The 19,531-nt window shown below is 36.0% G+C and overlaps 1 protein-coding gene across 2 annotated transcripts in view; it reads right to left on the bottom strand.

Moving 5' to 3' along the window:
• Positions 1-584: 584 nt before the first annotated feature.
• DCN (decorin) overlaps positions 585-19,531 on the bottom strand; it is a 43,640-nt gene continuing 24,693 nt past the window's right edge. For both annotated transcript variants that reach the window (XM_043562055.1, XM_043562056.1), the window contains exons 4-8: positions 16,493-16,706; positions 15,613-15,726; positions 10,493-10,586; positions 6,957-7,095; positions 585-1,365 (exon numbers count right to left, since the gene is read on the bottom strand). In XM_043562055.1, the coding sequence (XP_043417990.1) occupies positions 1,171-1,365; positions 6,957-7,095; positions 10,493-10,586; positions 15,613-15,726; positions 16,493-16,706 (756 nt within the window). In that variant the 3' untranslated portion in view covers positions 585-1,170. The remainder of the gene's footprint in view (positions 1,366-6,956; positions 7,096-10,492; positions 10,587-15,612; positions 15,727-16,492; positions 16,707-19,531) is intronic.

The following is a 19,531-nucleotide window of genomic DNA, read 5'->3' on the forward strand; positions in this document are numbered from 1 at the left end:
TAAACCAGTTTGGATTTGGTTGTCAGGATTTGCAAACACAAAAGATGCAACATTGTAGAAAAAAAACAACTCTTCTCACATATTTGCTTATTGGATGTGGAGAGCATAAATGTAGTTTATGATAAATCTCTACTTTTTGTAAGTCAGCCTATTACCCCAGGCTTGCTGAGTGGTCTGCTTTGATAGGTCTTTATAAACCCTGCAGAAAATAAATCTAAATTTGAAGATTTAACTAAAAGCAAGAAATGTTTCTAATATTTACCATATTAGAATATTAATCGAGTAATTATAGAAATATTCAAGCGAGCGCCCTGGTTATACACATGATGTTTTAAACCTGTTTAGTATCTTAGTAACTGAAAATACCAGCTTTCTAGACCAATCAGGAAAAATCAGCTTTGCGCTTTATCAGCTCAGCACTGAATATAGGTAATGTAAGTTGTGATACACAAGGGTCAAAAAACAGGAGGAGACGAAATATCTGAGAACTTGAAAAGATGTGCTATTTTTGCCAAGAACACAATGTCTGCTCTCTTCAGAAAATTGAGTTTAGGGAAGATTACAATTACACTTCTATACAATAGTAAGTTTGAATGTATTTGTAAATTTATTTGTTTCAAAATGACGACATTAGCAAAAATTTTACATAGCCTGTATTGAATTTACATATTCAAATGAGGCTTTACCAGTAATAATGGGGTTTAATACAGAGCTAGATAGAATTTGAAGTTCAACGTTATGTCAAAGAATCTAAGACCCTATGAGTTACAGAAGATCAACATTTTTTATTTGATTCCTTCTGAAAATTAGACAAGAAAAGATTTACTAAATTGTTGACATGTGTGTGTATATATATATATATATATATATACACATTTACTCCAAATTTTACGTTTAGGGAAATAAGAATATCTGCAATAACTCAGTTAACATCAACAGAAAGCTTCAAAAAAGAATTCTGAAAATGGCAGGCAAATTATTTTTTTTATTGTAGGCAATTATTTAAACTGCATATTTGGCTTTATATGCATTATAAATCATGTGGGGAAAAGATCCACATTGCAGTTAGGTTTTCAGTATCTAGCTTTCTTTTTTTTTTTTTTTTTTTTTTTTGAGCAACGATATTAATGGGATTTTGCCAGGTTATGAAAATGAGGGCTTTCTTGGGAGTTATTTATAATTTCCAAGCTGGATGGCGGAACGCACATAGACACATCGGAAGGTGGATGGTTGGATCTCCCAGTACTGGACTGGGTTGCTGAAAAGGCTCACACCTGAATAAGAAGCCTTTTTGGTGTTGTATCCAGGTGGGCAGAAGTCGTTAGACCCGACTGCAGAGATATTGTTGTTATGAAGGTAGACAACCTGCAAAATGAAATAATGGAGAATGATTATTTTCCTCTAAATATACTAAGCCATTCATGCAAATACCTTATTCTTTTTCTTTTATTATTTACTCTTTATCCTAGACCCATCCTTTCTCTTACACTTTCTGCCCAACCATCAACAAATGCTGCTAGCTTGATCTTCAAAATGTACCCAGAACCCAGTCCGTATCCCCACATCGACTTCTACAACATTGTCCAAAACTGCCATTATCTCCTCCTGGATGATTCAAGCTGCCTTTATTGTTGTCTTTCCTGCTTCCTCTTTTGCTCTGAAGTCAGTTTCCCTTCCTTCCTTTCTTCTCTCCTTCCTTCCTTCCTTCTTCCCCTCCCTCCCTCCTTCCTTCCTTTTTCTTTTTTATTTTCTGTAACCCTGTAAGTTAGCCCATAGAACAATTATTTTAAAAATTGAGCCAAGTTATATATTCTTTGCTTCAACACTCCAATGGCTTCCCATCTCATGCAGAATAAAGTCCAAAGTTCTCACAATGACCCACAAATCCAACATGGTCTGCCATCCTTCTGCTCTGACCTCATCTCCCCTCACTATTCAATCTAACTGGCCTACCTGCTTTTCCTCTATTACAAAGATCAAGGTCCTTCCTTAGGTTGGCACACATTGTTTCCTCTACCTGGCCTTATCTTCTCCACGATATCTACAAGGCTTACTCTTTCACGTAGTTTATGTAACTTCTCCTTACCAGAGATGTCTTCCCTGACTATCCAATGCTGCCATTCATTCTCCATCCCAGTCACACTACTTTAAATCTTCACAGTAATTATCACTATACAGCATATTATATATTTGTTTGTTTGTTTCACCTGTTTTCCTTCTCTAGAATAAACGCTCCATGAGGAAGGAAACTTGTTTTGTTTTGTTCATGACTGTATCTTCAGTGTCTATTAAACACAGTAGGTGTCCAATAAATATACATTAAATGAATACATGAATAAATTTATGTTATTTCATAAATTGTGTCTACATGGGCTGTTTTCAAGGCAAAGATAAAATGAGGGACCTTTGAACAAGATTATGCAGAATGAGGAAGTAATATATAATGAACAAGAAGAGTGTGCATAGTATTTGAATCAAAATAATCACAAAGTCTAAGAAACACTTGAGTGCCATAGCATTTGGAATGAATAGACCTAGAAAGTGTTTTTTAAGTTTATTTATTTATTTTGAGAGAGATACAGAGAGCATGCAGGGAAGGGGCGGAGAGACAGGGAGAAAGAGAATCCCAAGCAGGCTCCACACTGTCAGCACCAAGCCTGATGTGGGGCTCAAATTCATGAACTGCGAGATCATGATCTAAGCCCAAATCAAGAGTCAGACACTCAAATGACTGAGCCACCCAGACACCCCAGACCTAGAAATTTTTAATAAAAATTTATTCCATGTTACAAATTCTATCTTATGAATAGAATTCTATAGTTCATTAGAATTTTTTCTGAAATGTATTTTATGATTATGTTTAAGATAATGGTAACTTGTTCCTAAATTTTTCTCAAGGATATTAAATATTAGACTTATGAAAGGGCTTTAGAAATGGGTTTTCATGTAGATGTGATTTCTGAAGAGTGAGAAGTGACTTATCATACAACCTAAATTAAAATATAATAGTAACATGACAGTTTCTAAAGTGTGTTATAAAGCCTATGAGATGCTTCCTTAAAATAATTAACCCAGAACACTCCTACTTATATGCAGGTGAAAAAGGCCTTGTTTAAGAAAGGTTTTAGAAGGAAGACAATAAAAACAGAAACAAGTGATATTAAAGCCAAACAATAGCTATAAGTATTTTTTCATAACTTTCAAACTTTGAAAATTTCTTCTCATTTGCCATTCTCTATTTCCTGGCAGTGACTAGCAATAAAGGGGGCACATGTTGGGTTAGAATTTAGGGCTAATACTGAAGGTGAGAGAAGAAAATGTCAAGACATAAACCAAGTATTAGTCTGTGTAAAAAAGAAAATTAGATTCTCAACTCATTTTATAAGGTCATTATTTCTATTATTAAAACCAGGCAAAAATCATGTTCATCATCATCATCATCACACACACACACACACACACACACACAACCTACCTGCAAATATTTCATATTAGCATAGATAAAGAACTTTAACAAAATATTAGGAAACTGTATCTCACAAAATATAAAAAGATTATACACCATGACCAAGATGAAGCATAATTTATCTCAGGGATGTAAAATTGCTTTAACTGGAAATTAATTAATTTAATTTACTCTATTAAAAGAATAAACAACCAAAACCACGTGATCATCTCAACAGACACAGAAAAAGCATCTGAAAAATTCACTACAAAAACTTTCAATAAACTAATAAAAGTATCTTCTTAACTTGACAAAGAGCATCTACAAAAGACCTGTAGCTAACATCACACTGAATGGTAAAAACTTGAATGTCCACCCTCTCTTAAAATAGAAAACAAGCCAAAGATGTCTAATTTCATCACTTCTATTCAATATTGTACTGGAGATTCTAGCCAGTACAATGAAGCAAGAAAAATAAATGAAAATAATTCAGATAGGAAAAGAATAACTAAAACTGTATTTATTTACAAATGACATGATCCCAAATACAGAATATCCAAAGACGTGCACAAAGACTTCTGCAACGAAAAAAATTTCAGCACAGTACCTGGATAGAAGATCAATAAACAAAAATGAATTATATTTACATATACAGTAAAACCTTGGATTGCAAGTAACTTGCTTTGCGAGTGTTCTGCAAGATTAGCAAATGCTTCTAATACATTTTAACTTGATAAATGAGCCATGATGTCTCGCAATACGAGTAGTATGTGATGACAAATGTCACATGGTCACAACTGAGCCAATTGTTCTTGAAATTAACTTTGATTAATCTGGATTACAAGCATGATTCTGGAATGAATTATACTCACAAACCAAGGTTTTACTGTACTAGCAAAAAAAAATGCAAAAATGAAATTAAGGTAACCATTCACAACAGCATCAAAAATAATAAAGAAAATGACAATAAACTTAGTAAGATAATTGTGAGACATGTATACTAAAAATGACAAAACATTTCTGTGAGAAGTTAAATAATATGAAATAGAGAGATATTCCATGTTTATGAATTAGAGGACTCAATATTGTTCAGATGACAATTCACCCCTAATTGATCTATAGATTCAACACAATCCCTATTTTGCAGGTTATTTTTGCAAAAATTAAAAGCTGATTCTAGGGGCGCCTGGGTGGCGCAGTCGGTTAAGTGTCCAACTTCAGCCAGGTCACGATCTCGCGGTCCGTGAGTTCAAGCCCCGCGTCGGGCTCTGGCCTGATGGCTCAGAGCCTGGAGCCTGTTTCCGATTCTGTGTCTCCCTCTGTCTCTGCCCCTCCCCCGTTCATGCTCTGTCTCTCTCTGTCCCAAAAATAAATGAACGTTGAAAAAAAAATTTTTTTTTAAAAAAGCTGATTCTAAAATTTATATGAAAACGCAAAGAAACAAGAATAGTTCTTATTTTTGAAAAATAAGAACAATGTTAGAAGACCTTCACTCCCAACTTCAAAACACAACCAAAGGCTATAGTAATCAAAAAGCATAGTGCTAGCAAGCAAAATGTGGTATATCCATACAATGGAATGTTATTCACTGATAAAAATGGAAGAATTACTGATACATGTTGTTATGGGTGACCTAAAATCATTACAATAAGTCATTCTATTTATATGAAATGTCCAGGAAAGGCAAATCCACAGAGGTATAAAGTAGATTAATGATTTCCTGTGAAAGGGGATGAGATTGAAAATTGACCAGAAATGGATATGAGGAATATTTGGGGGTAACATAAGTGCTAGAACTGGATTGTGGTGACGGTTGAACAACTATATAATTTCGCTAAAAATAACTGAGTTATATGCTTATGAAAAAGGCAGTGATATGGGTGAAATCTCGAAGAGCCTATAAGAAGGGATGTGAAATGGGTGCACGGATAGCCAATTAGAGATGAAAAACCAAGAATGAGACCCTTCTGAACGTGAGACCCTGTGTGAATGCCCATGAGATTTGCTGACATTCAACAAAGATTTCAAAATAGCATGTTTTATAAATTTTTCTCTGTGACTCACAATAAGAACACATTATACACTAAGGTTTAGTATATATGCAACTATGCATTTAAACAACATTTTTACGAAATCCTTACCATTACAGTGGTATTTTCTTTCCATGCATCCTATCCTATCCTTTCTTATCCCATACATGTTAATTAACTCATCAAACTTATTTTATGAACTCAATAATATGTCCAGACTGAAATTTGAAAAATGGCAATCAAGAAGAGAAAACGGATTATTCTGGGATATAAAAATGAAAACAAACCAATCCCCGAAGCCCCCCAAAAATGCCCACCACCAACAGAAATCTTAATAGTAACAATGGTAGCTATTACTTGAGTGTCTTGCTTTTGCTTGTGCCTTCAGATCTGCTTACTCATTGTCCTATCACCACCAAAGACCCACTAAAAAAGAATCCGCGTGAAATACAGTGTTTTCAAGTGTCATCTTTGTACTTATAATTCAGATACTTTATTGAAATCTAGCTAACGTGAATCCTTATAGCTATTTTGCTTGGAGTTTTTGTCACAAACCAATAAAAAAAAAAGACGTCCATCACATTTTGACAGAACTGACGGCAGAGTAAGGGATAAACCTATCTTGAACCACAAGCAAAAAAGTTGAGATACTAGATTACCAAAATGGCAACTTTATAAAAAGGTTTTATCTATAATAGAGCATCAATATCAAGATATAATTTCTGAATCATCATGGTTCAACTAAGTACCTAGGTAAATATCTGACAGAAGCAATTTAAATCTGACCTTTATTGAAGCTGAAAAATTAGATAAAATAAGCCAATACATAAAATCTATGAATAACCACATTAACTTCTGAATATAAAATTTGAATAACATATTTGTGCAATTTCCTGAGTAACAGTGGAAATATTATTTTGTTATATGTGAAAAAAAATTATCACTATTTAAACTGATGAGCATGCCTTACATTTATAGGTTTACATACTACAAAGCTCTATTATCACCATGGGCCATTGGACCATATCTTCTTATCCTTATGCATGTACTATATATAGCTTGATAACTGACATGAAGTTAACTCAGTCACAGAACATTCCTTTTGACCAGCTTGCATCTGCTAAAGCTAAAATTTAAAACTTCTCTTTTATTCCATATCTATTCATCACAAATGATCTCATCTTCTTCAACCAATATGTTTTTGTTACACTGATCTATGGCTTGAAACTACCTTGCCTGCTTCCTAAAACATACTCTATTCTGGAAGATAGCATTATAATAAGGTTAAGGTAATAGTCCTATTAAAAAAATAATAATTCAAGCCTGTATTTTTCAGGAAACCAGAATGAATACTGATGTGGAAACATGAAAAATATCTTTCTGCAAAAATATTGCCAGGCAGAGCTACCTGCCTCCTAGCATCCCAGTAGGGAGGGTTTGCTCCCTAGAGACCCCTTACAGGTTTAGTGGTGTTGCATTACCTGGATGTATTTGTGCTCCGCCAGCCCACCAGGTACTCTGATAAGCTTATTGTTGTCCAAGTGAAGCTCCCTCAAATGAGGAGTGTTGGCCAGAGTGCCATTGTCAATAGCAGAGATGCTGTTAAAACTCAGCCCCAACCTGCAAAAGGAAGCGGAAATGAATGCATGTCCTCTGCTCAGGACACATGGATGCTTTCTTCACAGGTGCTGTGTGATTTATCAAGTCAACAGCAAGGACGTTCTTTGTCTTTGCATTTACTGTTCCCTTTGCTTAGAGTACTTTTTTCCAAACTTGCTGAGCCTACATAAAGCCCATTTGTTCCAAAGTTCCCACCATAGAGTCACTTTCTCTTTTTTTTTAAATGTTTATTTATTTTGAGAGAAAGAGAGCAAAAGCACATGCGTGCAAGCAGGGGAGGGAGAGAGAGAGAGAGAGAGAGAGAGAGAGAGATAATCCCAAACAGGCTCTGCACTGTCGGTGCAGAGCCCAACCTTAGGCTCCGAACCAAAGACCATGACTTGAGCTGAAATCAAGAGTCTTGGGTTTAACTGACTAAACCACCCAGGCACCCCAACTTACTCTCTTTGAAACTCGTCTGATCCTACCAAACTAGATAGGTACCCCTAGTAAATGCTCCTATAGCATCCTGTTAGCACCCTCTTAAAAAATTCAAGGGACTGTGTACTTGTGGTCTCTCCTAGAGAAAAGTGACTGTTTTGCAGCATATCCAGTCCTAACAGAAAACTTCTTATGATCAATGAGTCGCTGCTGAATTGATTCTATGTATAATACATATAATGAATTCACTCCGTAGAATACTCAAAGGAGTACTATTATCATTTGGGTCACTTTAGAAATCAAACAATTGTATATTTATTATATACATTTCTTCATTGGAAATAAAAGGTAGAAGGTTCCAATGAATCAGTAAACATATCTGCCAGGAAGGTTAACAGAATTAGCATTTGCTTTCGTTTGAGTTTATCAGTGATCATCTGCTACTATCAGAATTTGCCTGGTGCCAGCATTCCTGGCTTCTGACCCTGACCTCTGACCTACATGTCTGTTTCTTGGCCCTTTAACATTTCTTCTACAATACCACTCAAAGTTTTGGGCTGCTTTTTTAAAATTAAGTGCATAACAAGTGAAAGTTCTGCAGCCGTGCAGTCCCTTCCTAGTAAATGGGATTCAAAAGTCAGAAGAGGTTAACATGGAGACAAGGTTGATGTATTTGGCATTCTAAAGATGAATGACTCTGTCAAACTAGGGTGCTGTCAATCCTAAAGGGCAGAGAGGAGATACCTGGGATGAGGCAACAAGGTAATGAAAGAGAACCAGCAAACTCAAAGGGAGAGAAAGAGGAGGAGTCTATTGGGCTCCTTCACATGATGTGGAATAGGCTTGGAAACTTTCTGTAGGATCGTTTCAGCTTGCCTTCAGCTAGTTCTGATTTTTGAGCCCTTCTGAGATTTAGATTCTGGTTTATGTAACCCAAGTCTCTCAGTTTTAATCATGACTTGGTATTTGAAATAACTGAGATTATAGTATGTTAATTCTAAGCTATTAATAAGACAGTGGATTTATCTTAGCTATTGATTATTAACCTGGCATCTTGGCAGAGAACACGTTGTTTCCCCACTACCCCAGCTTCCCCAGTCTTAGACATTTATTTCTTGTTTCTGATCTTATCTCTTCTATCACAGAGTCAGGTCTCCTATTTCTTACAACACTCCAAATCCCATATCCAATTTTGGGCTAATACATTAGAATATAATATTCTTAATAACTGATTCAAAGAAACTTCAATTTTATGGTGATTTATTTATATGTTCAATCAATAAATATTTTTGAGGACCTGTTATGTTCAAGATATTATTCTAGCCTTATGAAGGCAGAGGACACATGGCTCAAAACCAATGATTCTTTCCATTGAAGAGTATTTCATCAAATAAGGGAGATGATGATATATGTATACATATGTAACAAAAAGGAAAGTGTGCCCCAAAGCCATCTTATATTTTTGGAGAGAGGCATATACTATTTCTCCCCACATGTTCCTAATAACTAATTGGAATATTTGGCCCACAACGTTCTGAGATCAGTGGCTGCTTTTTTCCTTCTTTTCCCAGTTTTGATTTTCAATACCAAAATACTTCTCATGTCCCAACATCAGTGAAGAGTAAACAACATGAGGATTTGATGGTTTCATAGACATGTTTTTCTGGACTTGATTCCAAAAAGAAATTTGTCTGATAAATTCAAGAATTGGAAAAATTTGCTTGGCCAATGGGTCAATCTGCTCCAATTTAATGAATGGAGTTAAAAAAAAAATTCCATACCACTTTCAGTATAAAATAAACTTTTATTCCAAAAAGGCACAGATATTATTAGTGGCTTACCATATTTGGAATTAGACTATTGTACATCTCTACCTCTGCTACCACTAACAGCTGTCCTAAAGACAGTTCTATACAATAGGCAATGCAACTGATCTTCCTACATTTTTCTGCAGCTAGAGGGACCAAATCAACAAAAAAAGGTCAGTGATGCACAATGCTATTTCAAAATATATTTTCTATATTAGAGGCTGTAATGAAAATGACTTTAGATTTCTTCTCATCTGAGACTTAGGGTAATACACTGTGTTACAGTCACATCCATATGCTCACCGTCAGCTCTCACCACCCACCAGCTCACTGGGGAATATCCACAGCAATGGGAAAAGCTGTGTTATATATCATCTTGTCTTAGCTATTTCTCAAGGATAAATGATATACTTTATTTGTCTCCCATAAAATTTATAAAGAAAAAAAGAGAAGTGAGTCAATTTGGCATAACACTACGCTCCTTCGTAAGAACATTCAGCAACACAGTTCAAGAGCACAGTGTTTTTTGAAGATAAAGCAAATAGTTTGCAAGCCTTCTCCTCTTTTTATTACTTAACCAGATTGCAAACGTAAAAAGATTAAAGTTAGGCTAGAAGTCAGGAAAGGAACTAATGATTATCTATCAGAAAAAAAAAAAGTTAACAAGGCCCAGAAACACACACACACACACACACACACACACGACCCAATGACTTTTGTAAGACTACATTAAATGTCCAGAGACATTTTAAACTCTTCAGAGAATAGAGATATGAGAATCTCATCATAATCATCCAGATACAATGGTGTGGGATGCCCAGTATTTCCATGTCCTGGTAGCTTTCATTTTAAGGCATTTTCAAATTCTGAACACTGGGTTATAACGTAATCAACCTTCTGTTGAATTCAATTAAGTTAGAACCTACTGAATAAGCATGTTGATTTAATCAGGTACATTGTACATGAGATATGTCATGGTTATGCTAAGTACACTATTTCATGGCTTTTTAAAGAAATAATTGAGCATGCTGAGGTCTGAGATTGTTGGGACCAACAGCAAAAAACGTGGTATGGTCAGAAATTGCCCGTGGCATTTCTAGTTCTGAGCATGTGGGCACCTATACATCTAGCCATTTTACAGACATAAGGTTATGAAAGAATATTATTACTTAGCCAAATTATTCAGTCCTTTCAGGCTAGCTGCATCAACTTTGGAGATTTTGTTGCCTTCAAGATGTAATTCAGTAAGGGAAGGAGGAAGACCTGGAATACAGAAATACAAAATGTTACATTAGTAGGTAAACGTAATGATGGGATGTAAAGACTTAATGAAGACAAAGGCCACCAATTTTCTAAAAGACAGAGTGTCAAAGGATTTGCTTTACATCATTTTCATTGGTTTTGATTTTTATCTTTTTTCTTCATCCCTTTCATAACAATATACACTTCTAGAAGTAGTACAGGGGCTTTTTCCTTTTCTCGTAGTTTGATTTTAAACAAAAACATGGACTGTGGTTTCTCTCATAGTAGATTTTTGTCTCAGGAATTCTTAGGATACAATTGTAGAACTGAGGTCAAACCCTGAATCTCATTAGTTTCTTACACTTCTGTTAATAAGTTAACACTACCGTGGATACAAGATGACAACTCTTTATTATATGCTTTATTATAGCATTTGAGCTATAATAAAGAGATCATGTATAAGTTAAACCTATAGGCAAATTTAACTAAGTATCTCATTCATGGGCATTATTAATAATTGACGCTGATACACTGTGCTGGCTTCAGTCTTAATCAGCTTTTCTGCATTAAAAATCAAACACATGGGACGCCTGGGTGGCTCAGTAGGTTTAAGCGTCTGACTTCAGCTCAGGTCATGATCTCACGGTTTCATGGGCTCGAGCCCCACATTGGGCTCTGTGCTGACAGCTCGGAGCCTGGAGCCTGCTTCGGATTCTGTGTTTCCCTCTGTCCCTCCCCCACTCATGCTCTCTCTCTCTCTGTCTCTCAAAAATAAAAAAAGAAACAAGAAAAACTTTTAAATAAATCAAATGCAAAAACAAACCCAACATCAAGTTCCTCTGCAACACGGATGTGTCCAAAGAGCTAACGATTACTTGAACCTTTCAAATCAAGACTGTTCCCCTACACAAGAGGAATGTGGAGGCCTATAATCAAGCGACCTGCCATATGTAGAACACCTGGGGAAATAATTTCAGATCCAAAGTATCCACAAAACCTCTGGATAGTGCTTCTTGAAAGGCTAGGACTTCGAAAAATTTAGTAATATTAATATAAAAGTTTAAATATTTTATTTTCATTTCCTCCTGCCATCTGAGGATGCATTATGTTTTTATACAGCTTTTTAAAGGGCATATTGTTCCACTTACAAGAACAGCACCAACCACAAAGAAAAGAGCAAATTGGTTACATGTAGAACTAACATCTGCTTAGCAGAGAGTGTCGGTTATCTGTCCATAAAGAACAAAATTGGAAAACTGCAGGTTATGTTCGACATGAAATTGTCATTGCGTGTCAGTGAATTCTATCAGTACTGTCTATTTAATGTAAAAGTTTAGTCCATATTTGATTTGACGTTAGTACTAGTTTCTCTATGTTTTGTGTGGGAGCTGCTAAGGAAGGAATTTCTAGTCCCTGCAAGTCTGAAACGTGGTCAACACTGATACTGGCACTTTCCCTAACTTAGCTCATTTACTTGTTTCAGTTTACGAACTTTTTTTGTTAATCCCTGTTCATAGACGAAGAAACAGAGACTCAAAGTTACAAATTTGGAGACTATCTAGCTGCTAAGTAGGGAAGGTAAAATGTTCCCAGACAGTCAAAAGGAGTTAAATTGAACTATAGTTGCTCTTAACTGAATGAAATGAAGTTGAGACAGTATGAGAGAAGCAAGAGGGACTTAACTCCCATAAAGCCACTGGTCTGAGGCAAAGGTTAAAAGTTTCCATATACTTAGAGACAAATACCTCCTTCTGGGAAAGCGAACAAATGAGATAATAGTCATTACGAGTAATGGTTGTCTGGGCAAAATTAGAAGTAACAATTTAAAGCCTGCTTGCACAAGTATTTCTATTTTCCAGGAGCCCTAAAAGAATGTCAACCATAGAGAAAGGCATTCTGGGATTGTCTCTTGTCCACTGAAAACTAACGACCGCAGATAATGACCGTGGGATTGAAGAATGCTTCCCAAATCCTAGCCCCTCTCCCCTAGGAAAAATGCCTTTACAAGTCTTGCACAATACCCTTTCAGAGAGCAACAGTTCTCTTTCTTGTCGGCTCCCTTGTACACAAGTTATCTCCAATAAACTCCACCCACACTCTTTCCCTTCAGTTCAGTGTTCATTTCTATGACACTGAGACTCAAGAACCTAGTCTCCGGGGTCCGGTAACAAAATCACAATTGCACAGTTCTTATGACTAAATATCATGCAAACTCTTGGAAGAAGGGATTCTAACCATTCAAGTCTCTTTAGAATACACAAGTGTGGATTTTTAAAATACTCCCATATGTAATTAATGAGTGACTTTATAACGAACCATATTGAATACACATCCTTTCTTCCCTATCACCATGAAAAGATAGTATTAAAATGTAGTGTCTCTAGAACAACAATTATCATCACATCCATAACTCTTACCAAGGTTCTAAGTGTCTTCCCTTTTGCAATGTCAGTTTCCCCAAAGTTAAGGTAGCCAGGAGAAAGTTTGTGGAAGAAAACTTTGCAATAAGATAGAGAGAGGCAAATTTGCAAAGAATACCATTAATCTTTGCCACCGTAGCGTTGAGCTAAGGAACCTATACTCTAGTTACTTTTTTTGTTCCTTTCCCTTTTCATTTTTAAGGTAAATATGAGAGCTTACCTTGGGCCAGATACTATGCATGCACATTCAAGTCTTATTTGTGTCTATCCTCACAAATATACTAGAAGATAGGTGTCACTAATACCTCCATAGATAGTAAAACTGAGGTTTTAGAGATGTGCAATAACTAGCCTAAAGTCACAGAAAGACTAAGTGGCTGAGCCAGACCTCTCACTCCTGTTTTCTAAGTGGAGAAACCATAACTCATCACTTCATTCCACGGCCTTGTGTTTCCATCAGTGATGGTAGACCATTAATGTGGACATTAAGCCTCCCAGAGGCAGCTGATGTTCTGGTGTAAGAATCCAGCCTAAGAAAGGCAGACTCATGTATTTCATCAGCATAAATATGCATAAGAGAGAGGACTTAGGTAAGCAGCAGAATACAGTGGTCACGCACATGGGCTCTGACATCAGCACAGCACAGTCCCAGCTTGGCCACCTCCAAACTCCAAGACCTTGGTCACAATTTACTTCATGTCGTTAAGCTTTGGTTTTCCGTATTTATTAAGCAGGCATGATAATATTCCTAGAGAGGAATGGTTTGAGATTCATATAGAAAAATCCACAAAAAGCATTTGGCACAATACCTGCTACTAAATAAGGGCTGAACAAAATTTAGTTACTGTAATTTTTATAGTAAGTGTTTAATAAATAAAAGTAAGCTAGAAATGGTGAGAAGAGAGTACATAGAATAGGGAGAAGATGTGAGGAATATAGATCCCTAAGTGATGAAATGTGTCACTGAAAGATATTTTGGAGGATGCATTAAAAAGGACAGCAAAATCAAAGACTGGTTCCAGTTTTTTTATTTAGCCTTCTATAGCTCTATGGCCTTAGGCAAAATGTATGTGTATATATTCTATACAAAAATATAATTAAATAATTAAAATATTACTAAAACTGATGTGCCTGGGTGGTTCAGTCTGTTGAGCATCTGACTTCCACTCAGGTCATGATCTCACAGTCGTGGGAATGAACCCTGCATCGAGCCCCACATTGAGCGTGAAGCCTGCTTGGGATCCTCTCTGCCCCTCTCCCTCTCTGTCTTACACTCTCGCACTCTCTTTCTCAAAGTAAATAAATATTTTTTTTAAAGAATGACACTCGTTACATGCAACAAGTTGGAGGCTCAATATGAAAGTGCTTTATAAACTATAAATGAGCATCTATCATCTATCTATCTATCTATCTATTATCTATCTATCTATCTATAACAGTAGTTGCTGTTATGGGCATAAAAACATCTTCTGTAGCAAAAAGACTATGGAGAGAGCAAGGGGTAGTAAGAAACCATTCTATGGAATATGTACTCACAGGAGCTGACGTTTCTGTGGAAGCACAATAAAAGGTAATTGTTTTCTGTGGGCAAGAACCTACATTTTGTGCCCAGTCCAAGAACAAGATATCTAAGCTGAGAAAGGGCCAGATGGAGGGGAAACTTGGAGAATACAGCTGGGTTTTTGAAAGACTAAAACCCTGGGCCAGGTAAAATGTGAAAATTAGAGGAATTTCTTTATGGTGATTAGATTTCTTTTCTTTATGGCTTATGTGTCTCTCCCAGGTAGCCCTTAGCACAATGACCTTAACCCCATGGCTGTGTAGTGATTGCTATTTATTTTCCGGCTTTGCTGTAGGTAATAAGGTCCATGAAGGCAGGCAGTATACCCTATTCACTGTCCTGTCTCCAGTGTTTGGTACTTTGCCTAAGAAAAATGAGTGTTAAAACATTTTTACAAATAATAAAAGGTAATATTAATCCACTATTTATTTACATGCCTGATATTTTTCTAATTAGTTATTTAATCATTAGACAATCTAATGGAGTTGTATGTTGGTGTTATTACCACTTTACCAATAAAGAAGTTAAGGCATAAATATTGAATAACTCGTCCACGGTCTTAGAGCCAGTTAGGGACAAACAGACCAAATAGACCAAAATCCATATTCTCTACAACACTATTATATAAGACTTATTATATAAGTGGCCACTATGGATCCTCTTATTCAGAGAGTAAGATGGAAAGGAATTCACTAAAAGATTGGAGACTCAAAGTAAAAGTTGGCTCAATTTCTGAGGTGTTCCCATGTATCTTTTTTCCTTTAACACCAGCAAGGGATTCTATTCTTTAAATAACTGTACATTTTCCCCTGTGCTCTCACAATTCTTTAATATGAAATCATTATGTGTAAGTTATATCTTAGAAGAGACTTTATAGGTCTCGCCATCTCTACAATGAGCCTAAATGGCCCAGGGGTCGTCCAGGCTCAATAGAAACAAGGGTAGACAATTTACTGGAAATAACGTTGGCTGCTTCAGTCACCGTTTAAATTTCCAAAACAATTTTCTTGAATGTTAAAGTTGTTACATTTGGATGTTCAAACTGCTTTGGAGAATTTTCTATCACCTTGCGGGATGGTGGTTATATTGGTGTCGGCAATGCGGATGTAGGACAGCTTCTTCATTCCCTGGAAGGCTCCATTTTCAATTCCCGAGCTCTTCAGCGGGTTGGTGCCCAGTTCTACAAATGCAAAAAGTGCAAAGTTCTTAGAGAACAATATTAGGATATTGCAAATCAGAGTCGTGTCTGTTTCAACAAGGGGTTTAAGAGAAATTTGGGTCAATAACAGCTTGACTGAAAAACAAAGCAGAAATTAATGAACACGCTCTTCATAGGGATGGCAAACTAAGGTAAAATTTTCTCTCATTAAAACAAACAAAAACCAAACAATAACAATAAAACACAAAGATTTATGGTAAAAGCAATAGGTTTACCCGGAAATCAACAAACACAAGTGTTTATAAGTCACACTTATGATGGAGCTATTACTTTCCTGAGATGAGTTACAACGCTAAATAATCTGAAACTAGCATTTTGTAAGCCAATTATAAAATCGCCATTTGTTATCACGATTAGAACACATTTGTTAAAACAAATGATTTATGAATGTTCACAATAGAAACAATCCCCACAGTGGAAAGGTATCCCCCACATATCTCTAATTAATTACTACTTAATTCCATCCATTCCATTGCATCTTGGCCATACATGAGGGTGACTTTGGGCCTACAGTTTTCTCCACACTCCCAGATCCTTAAGATTGAGGAACAAAAACATTGTAAGGCACAGATTCAAAATCTCATTTCTGCTGGTCTTGCTACTGTTCCTGGTATAGGCTAAAGACATGCCAGTTCTAGCTAATTTCCCTTCCTGCAGCTAAAGCTTACTTGGAATCTTTTAAGGTGAACCTTCAATCCTGGCCTTAGAGTTATAAGAATATCTGTACCTACGACGATCATCTGGTTCAGGCCATTGAACACAGCTTTTCGCACTTTGGTGATCTCATTCTCATGAGCACGCAGCTCCTGAAGAGTTTTGGGCATTTTTTCTGGCAATTCCTTCAGATGATTCTTGGACAGATAAAGTCGTTCCAATTTCAACAAAGGTGTAAATGCTCCAGGGCTGATTTTGCTAATTTTGTTGTTGACAAGGATCAACGTCTGTAGATAGTGAACAAAAACAACATATATATATAATAGGTGTGTAGTTTATTTATTTCATTCATGAGACTAGCAGAGAAATCTACAAAATTGCAAGAGATCAGAAAAGAATTAGCCAAATGTGATTCTTTCATTTCAGAAGTGTAATGAGGATCTGAACATCAGAAATTAAGGTGATGAAATATAGATTATAATACAGATACAGAGACACTTAATTTTTCAACAGTAAATACTCCTAAAGATTGAAATTATGAGAGTAACCCAAAATGCCTGAAAACAAGCCAATGCCACGGGCATCCATCCCCCAGTCAACGTTTTAACCTAAAAATCCATATTCATTGACTGCTGTCACAGATTCCACTACAATAGGATGGCATTGATTTGTCCCGTCATCAGCAATGCAAGACATAAAATTTTCTTGCAGCCTTACAAATTTAGATAAAACTTTTCCCCAAAAGTTTGCCAAATTGGTATATTATGTTGTAGCTCACTGTAATTTCTTTGGATTTCTTGGTCACTTGAAAGGTAAAATCAATTTCCTTTTGTTCGGTATTTTATGGAAAGAAAGATTTGCATGATCACAATACTTCTCATTTTTATTACGTTTTCATATATTTAATAACTGGTTTATAGAAAATAAGGATATAGTTAACATGAAATGCAGAGCCTTAATACTTTTTATTCTGTTTTTGTCCTTTTTACATGTAAGGTTTTATATAGTCAAGTATGTTAATATTTTTGGTAATTCTTAAATTTTTGTTCCTGCCTTCTCCTAATATAGAAAATTACTTCTCATTCCTTATTGTTACACATATAGCTATTGCTAAACTTAGTTTTGGGCTACTTCTTTCTTTTCCAATGATATGTATGTCTATAGAACCATACTTCTTATTATTCCAAGTCTTCTTGTCAACTAATCCTATGGGATTCGGGATAATTTTATCCAGGTCTGAGAAACTTGCTTTTCAGTTGTAGTGCACTTTGTGCATATATGAAAATGCACAGGGACAAAAAATAAAACAATGAGAACTTACACTATCAGAAATGCAGAAATACTTTCCGAAGGTAACAGCTGGTAGGTTAACCCATGTACATCCTCATGTTGTTCCCATTATTCGACTAATTAAACCTTATCACAAGTAACAATCTTTTAACTGATCCTAAAAGATGCATGGGTTGGTTAAGACAAAATCCCAGGAAATCCCAAAGCGTATTACAAAAAATTCAAACACTCGCCATGGTTCAAGTCATAGGATATTAATATTTACAAGCAAAATGTCCAGGAAATCAGTAAAAGCAGAGCTAGAAGAGCGGTCTAAGAGGAGCTGCATCGTTGAAAGACACCCAACATGGCAGCTGCTTAATTAATTATGAAGAAAGAGGAGAGCATCTATTGCCATCTATGGAAGAAAACTCTGAAAGCTTGGCATCAGTAAATATATTAAACATGGTCTGCAAATCTGCTTATTTTACGTTAAATGTCAAAACCTATTATGCAGAATCACCCTGATGATGTATTACCTGTTATTTCAGCCAATAAAATATTACTTTGTTCACTAGGTAATAATTAAATAACACCTCTACCTGTGAGCACGTCATAGTACTATCCGCCGTTAAGTTTTAGTGGCAGTAGGACACTTGCCCCAATTATTTCTTCAGTACACTGGGAATAATAATAGCACCTACAGGGGGTTATTGTGAGAGTCAAAGCACAGTGATGCATATGGACTTCTTTGCAAAGCACTTTTCAAATGGCATTGCCGGTTGAATGTTTTAATCCAGTAGAAATCACACCTGCTTTCAAATTAAAATACATTTGAAAAATAAATATAAGCTATGAAAATTTCGGTCATAATGAGGTAAACTTTTAAGAGCTATATGAGCTAGAACTTCACATAAAACAGATCCACAAGCGAAAACAAAGTTATTTGTGTATATACAGTATTGGTAAAGATGGTTGATGTTAGTTCCATGCACGCTGATACCTATTTAAGAAAGCACACTCATAAAATAACAGGCAATGACAAGATTGTAAGATAGGAATAAACTAATTACATTGGCTAACGCCAAAGGCCAGCGAAAGCAGAGAAAGAGTCAAAGGTGAACCTCAGGTAGTCATCAGGAGATCAGCTAATGAAAAGAAGGAACCTCTTCCCATAAACAGCCTGAGATGATCTCTGAAAATGGTTCACCTCTCACTTGATCCAGAAAATCCTACAAAATCATGCAAGTCGAGACAATCAAATCTTTGTGTTCACTTTAAAAACGCACATGAGATTTCCCAGGACATCAAGGAAAAGCCACCGATTATCTGAAGGATGTCACTTTGCAGAAGCCACATGTGCCATCCTGTCACTACGATCGTGGAGTTGGTAGCTGTGCCCAGGCCAGAGAGTGAAGCTGGACACAGGTGGCTCAGAAAGAGTGCCGAGTTTTTACTGAATATGCTTAAAAAATGCAGAGAGTAGAGCTGAACTTAAGGGTTTAGATGTAGATTCTCTGGTCATTGAGCACATCCAAGTGAACAAAGCCAAGATGCAGAAGTTAAACTTACAGGGCTTATGGTTGGATTAACCCCTACCTGAGATAATCCTTACTGTAAAAGAGCAGATTCCTCTTAAATCAGAAGAGGAGGATGCACAGAACAAAAAGATATCACAGAAGAAACTGAAGAAACAAAAACTTATGGCCCGGAGTCAATTCTGCATAAGATAAATGCAAACAAGAGTGAAAACAGAAAGAAAAGAAAAAGAAGAAAGAAAGAAAGAAAGAAAGAAAGAAGAAAGAAAAAAAGAAAGAAAGAAAAAAGAAAGAAAAAAGAGAAA

Source organism: Prionailurus bengalensis, chromosome B4 (assembly GCF_016509475.1).
Source record: "Prionailurus bengalensis isolate Pbe53 chromosome B4, Fcat_Pben_1.1_paternal_pri, whole genome shotgun sequence".
NCBI classification, from domain to species: Eukaryota; Metazoa; Chordata; class Mammalia; order Carnivora; family Felidae; genus Prionailurus; species Prionailurus bengalensis.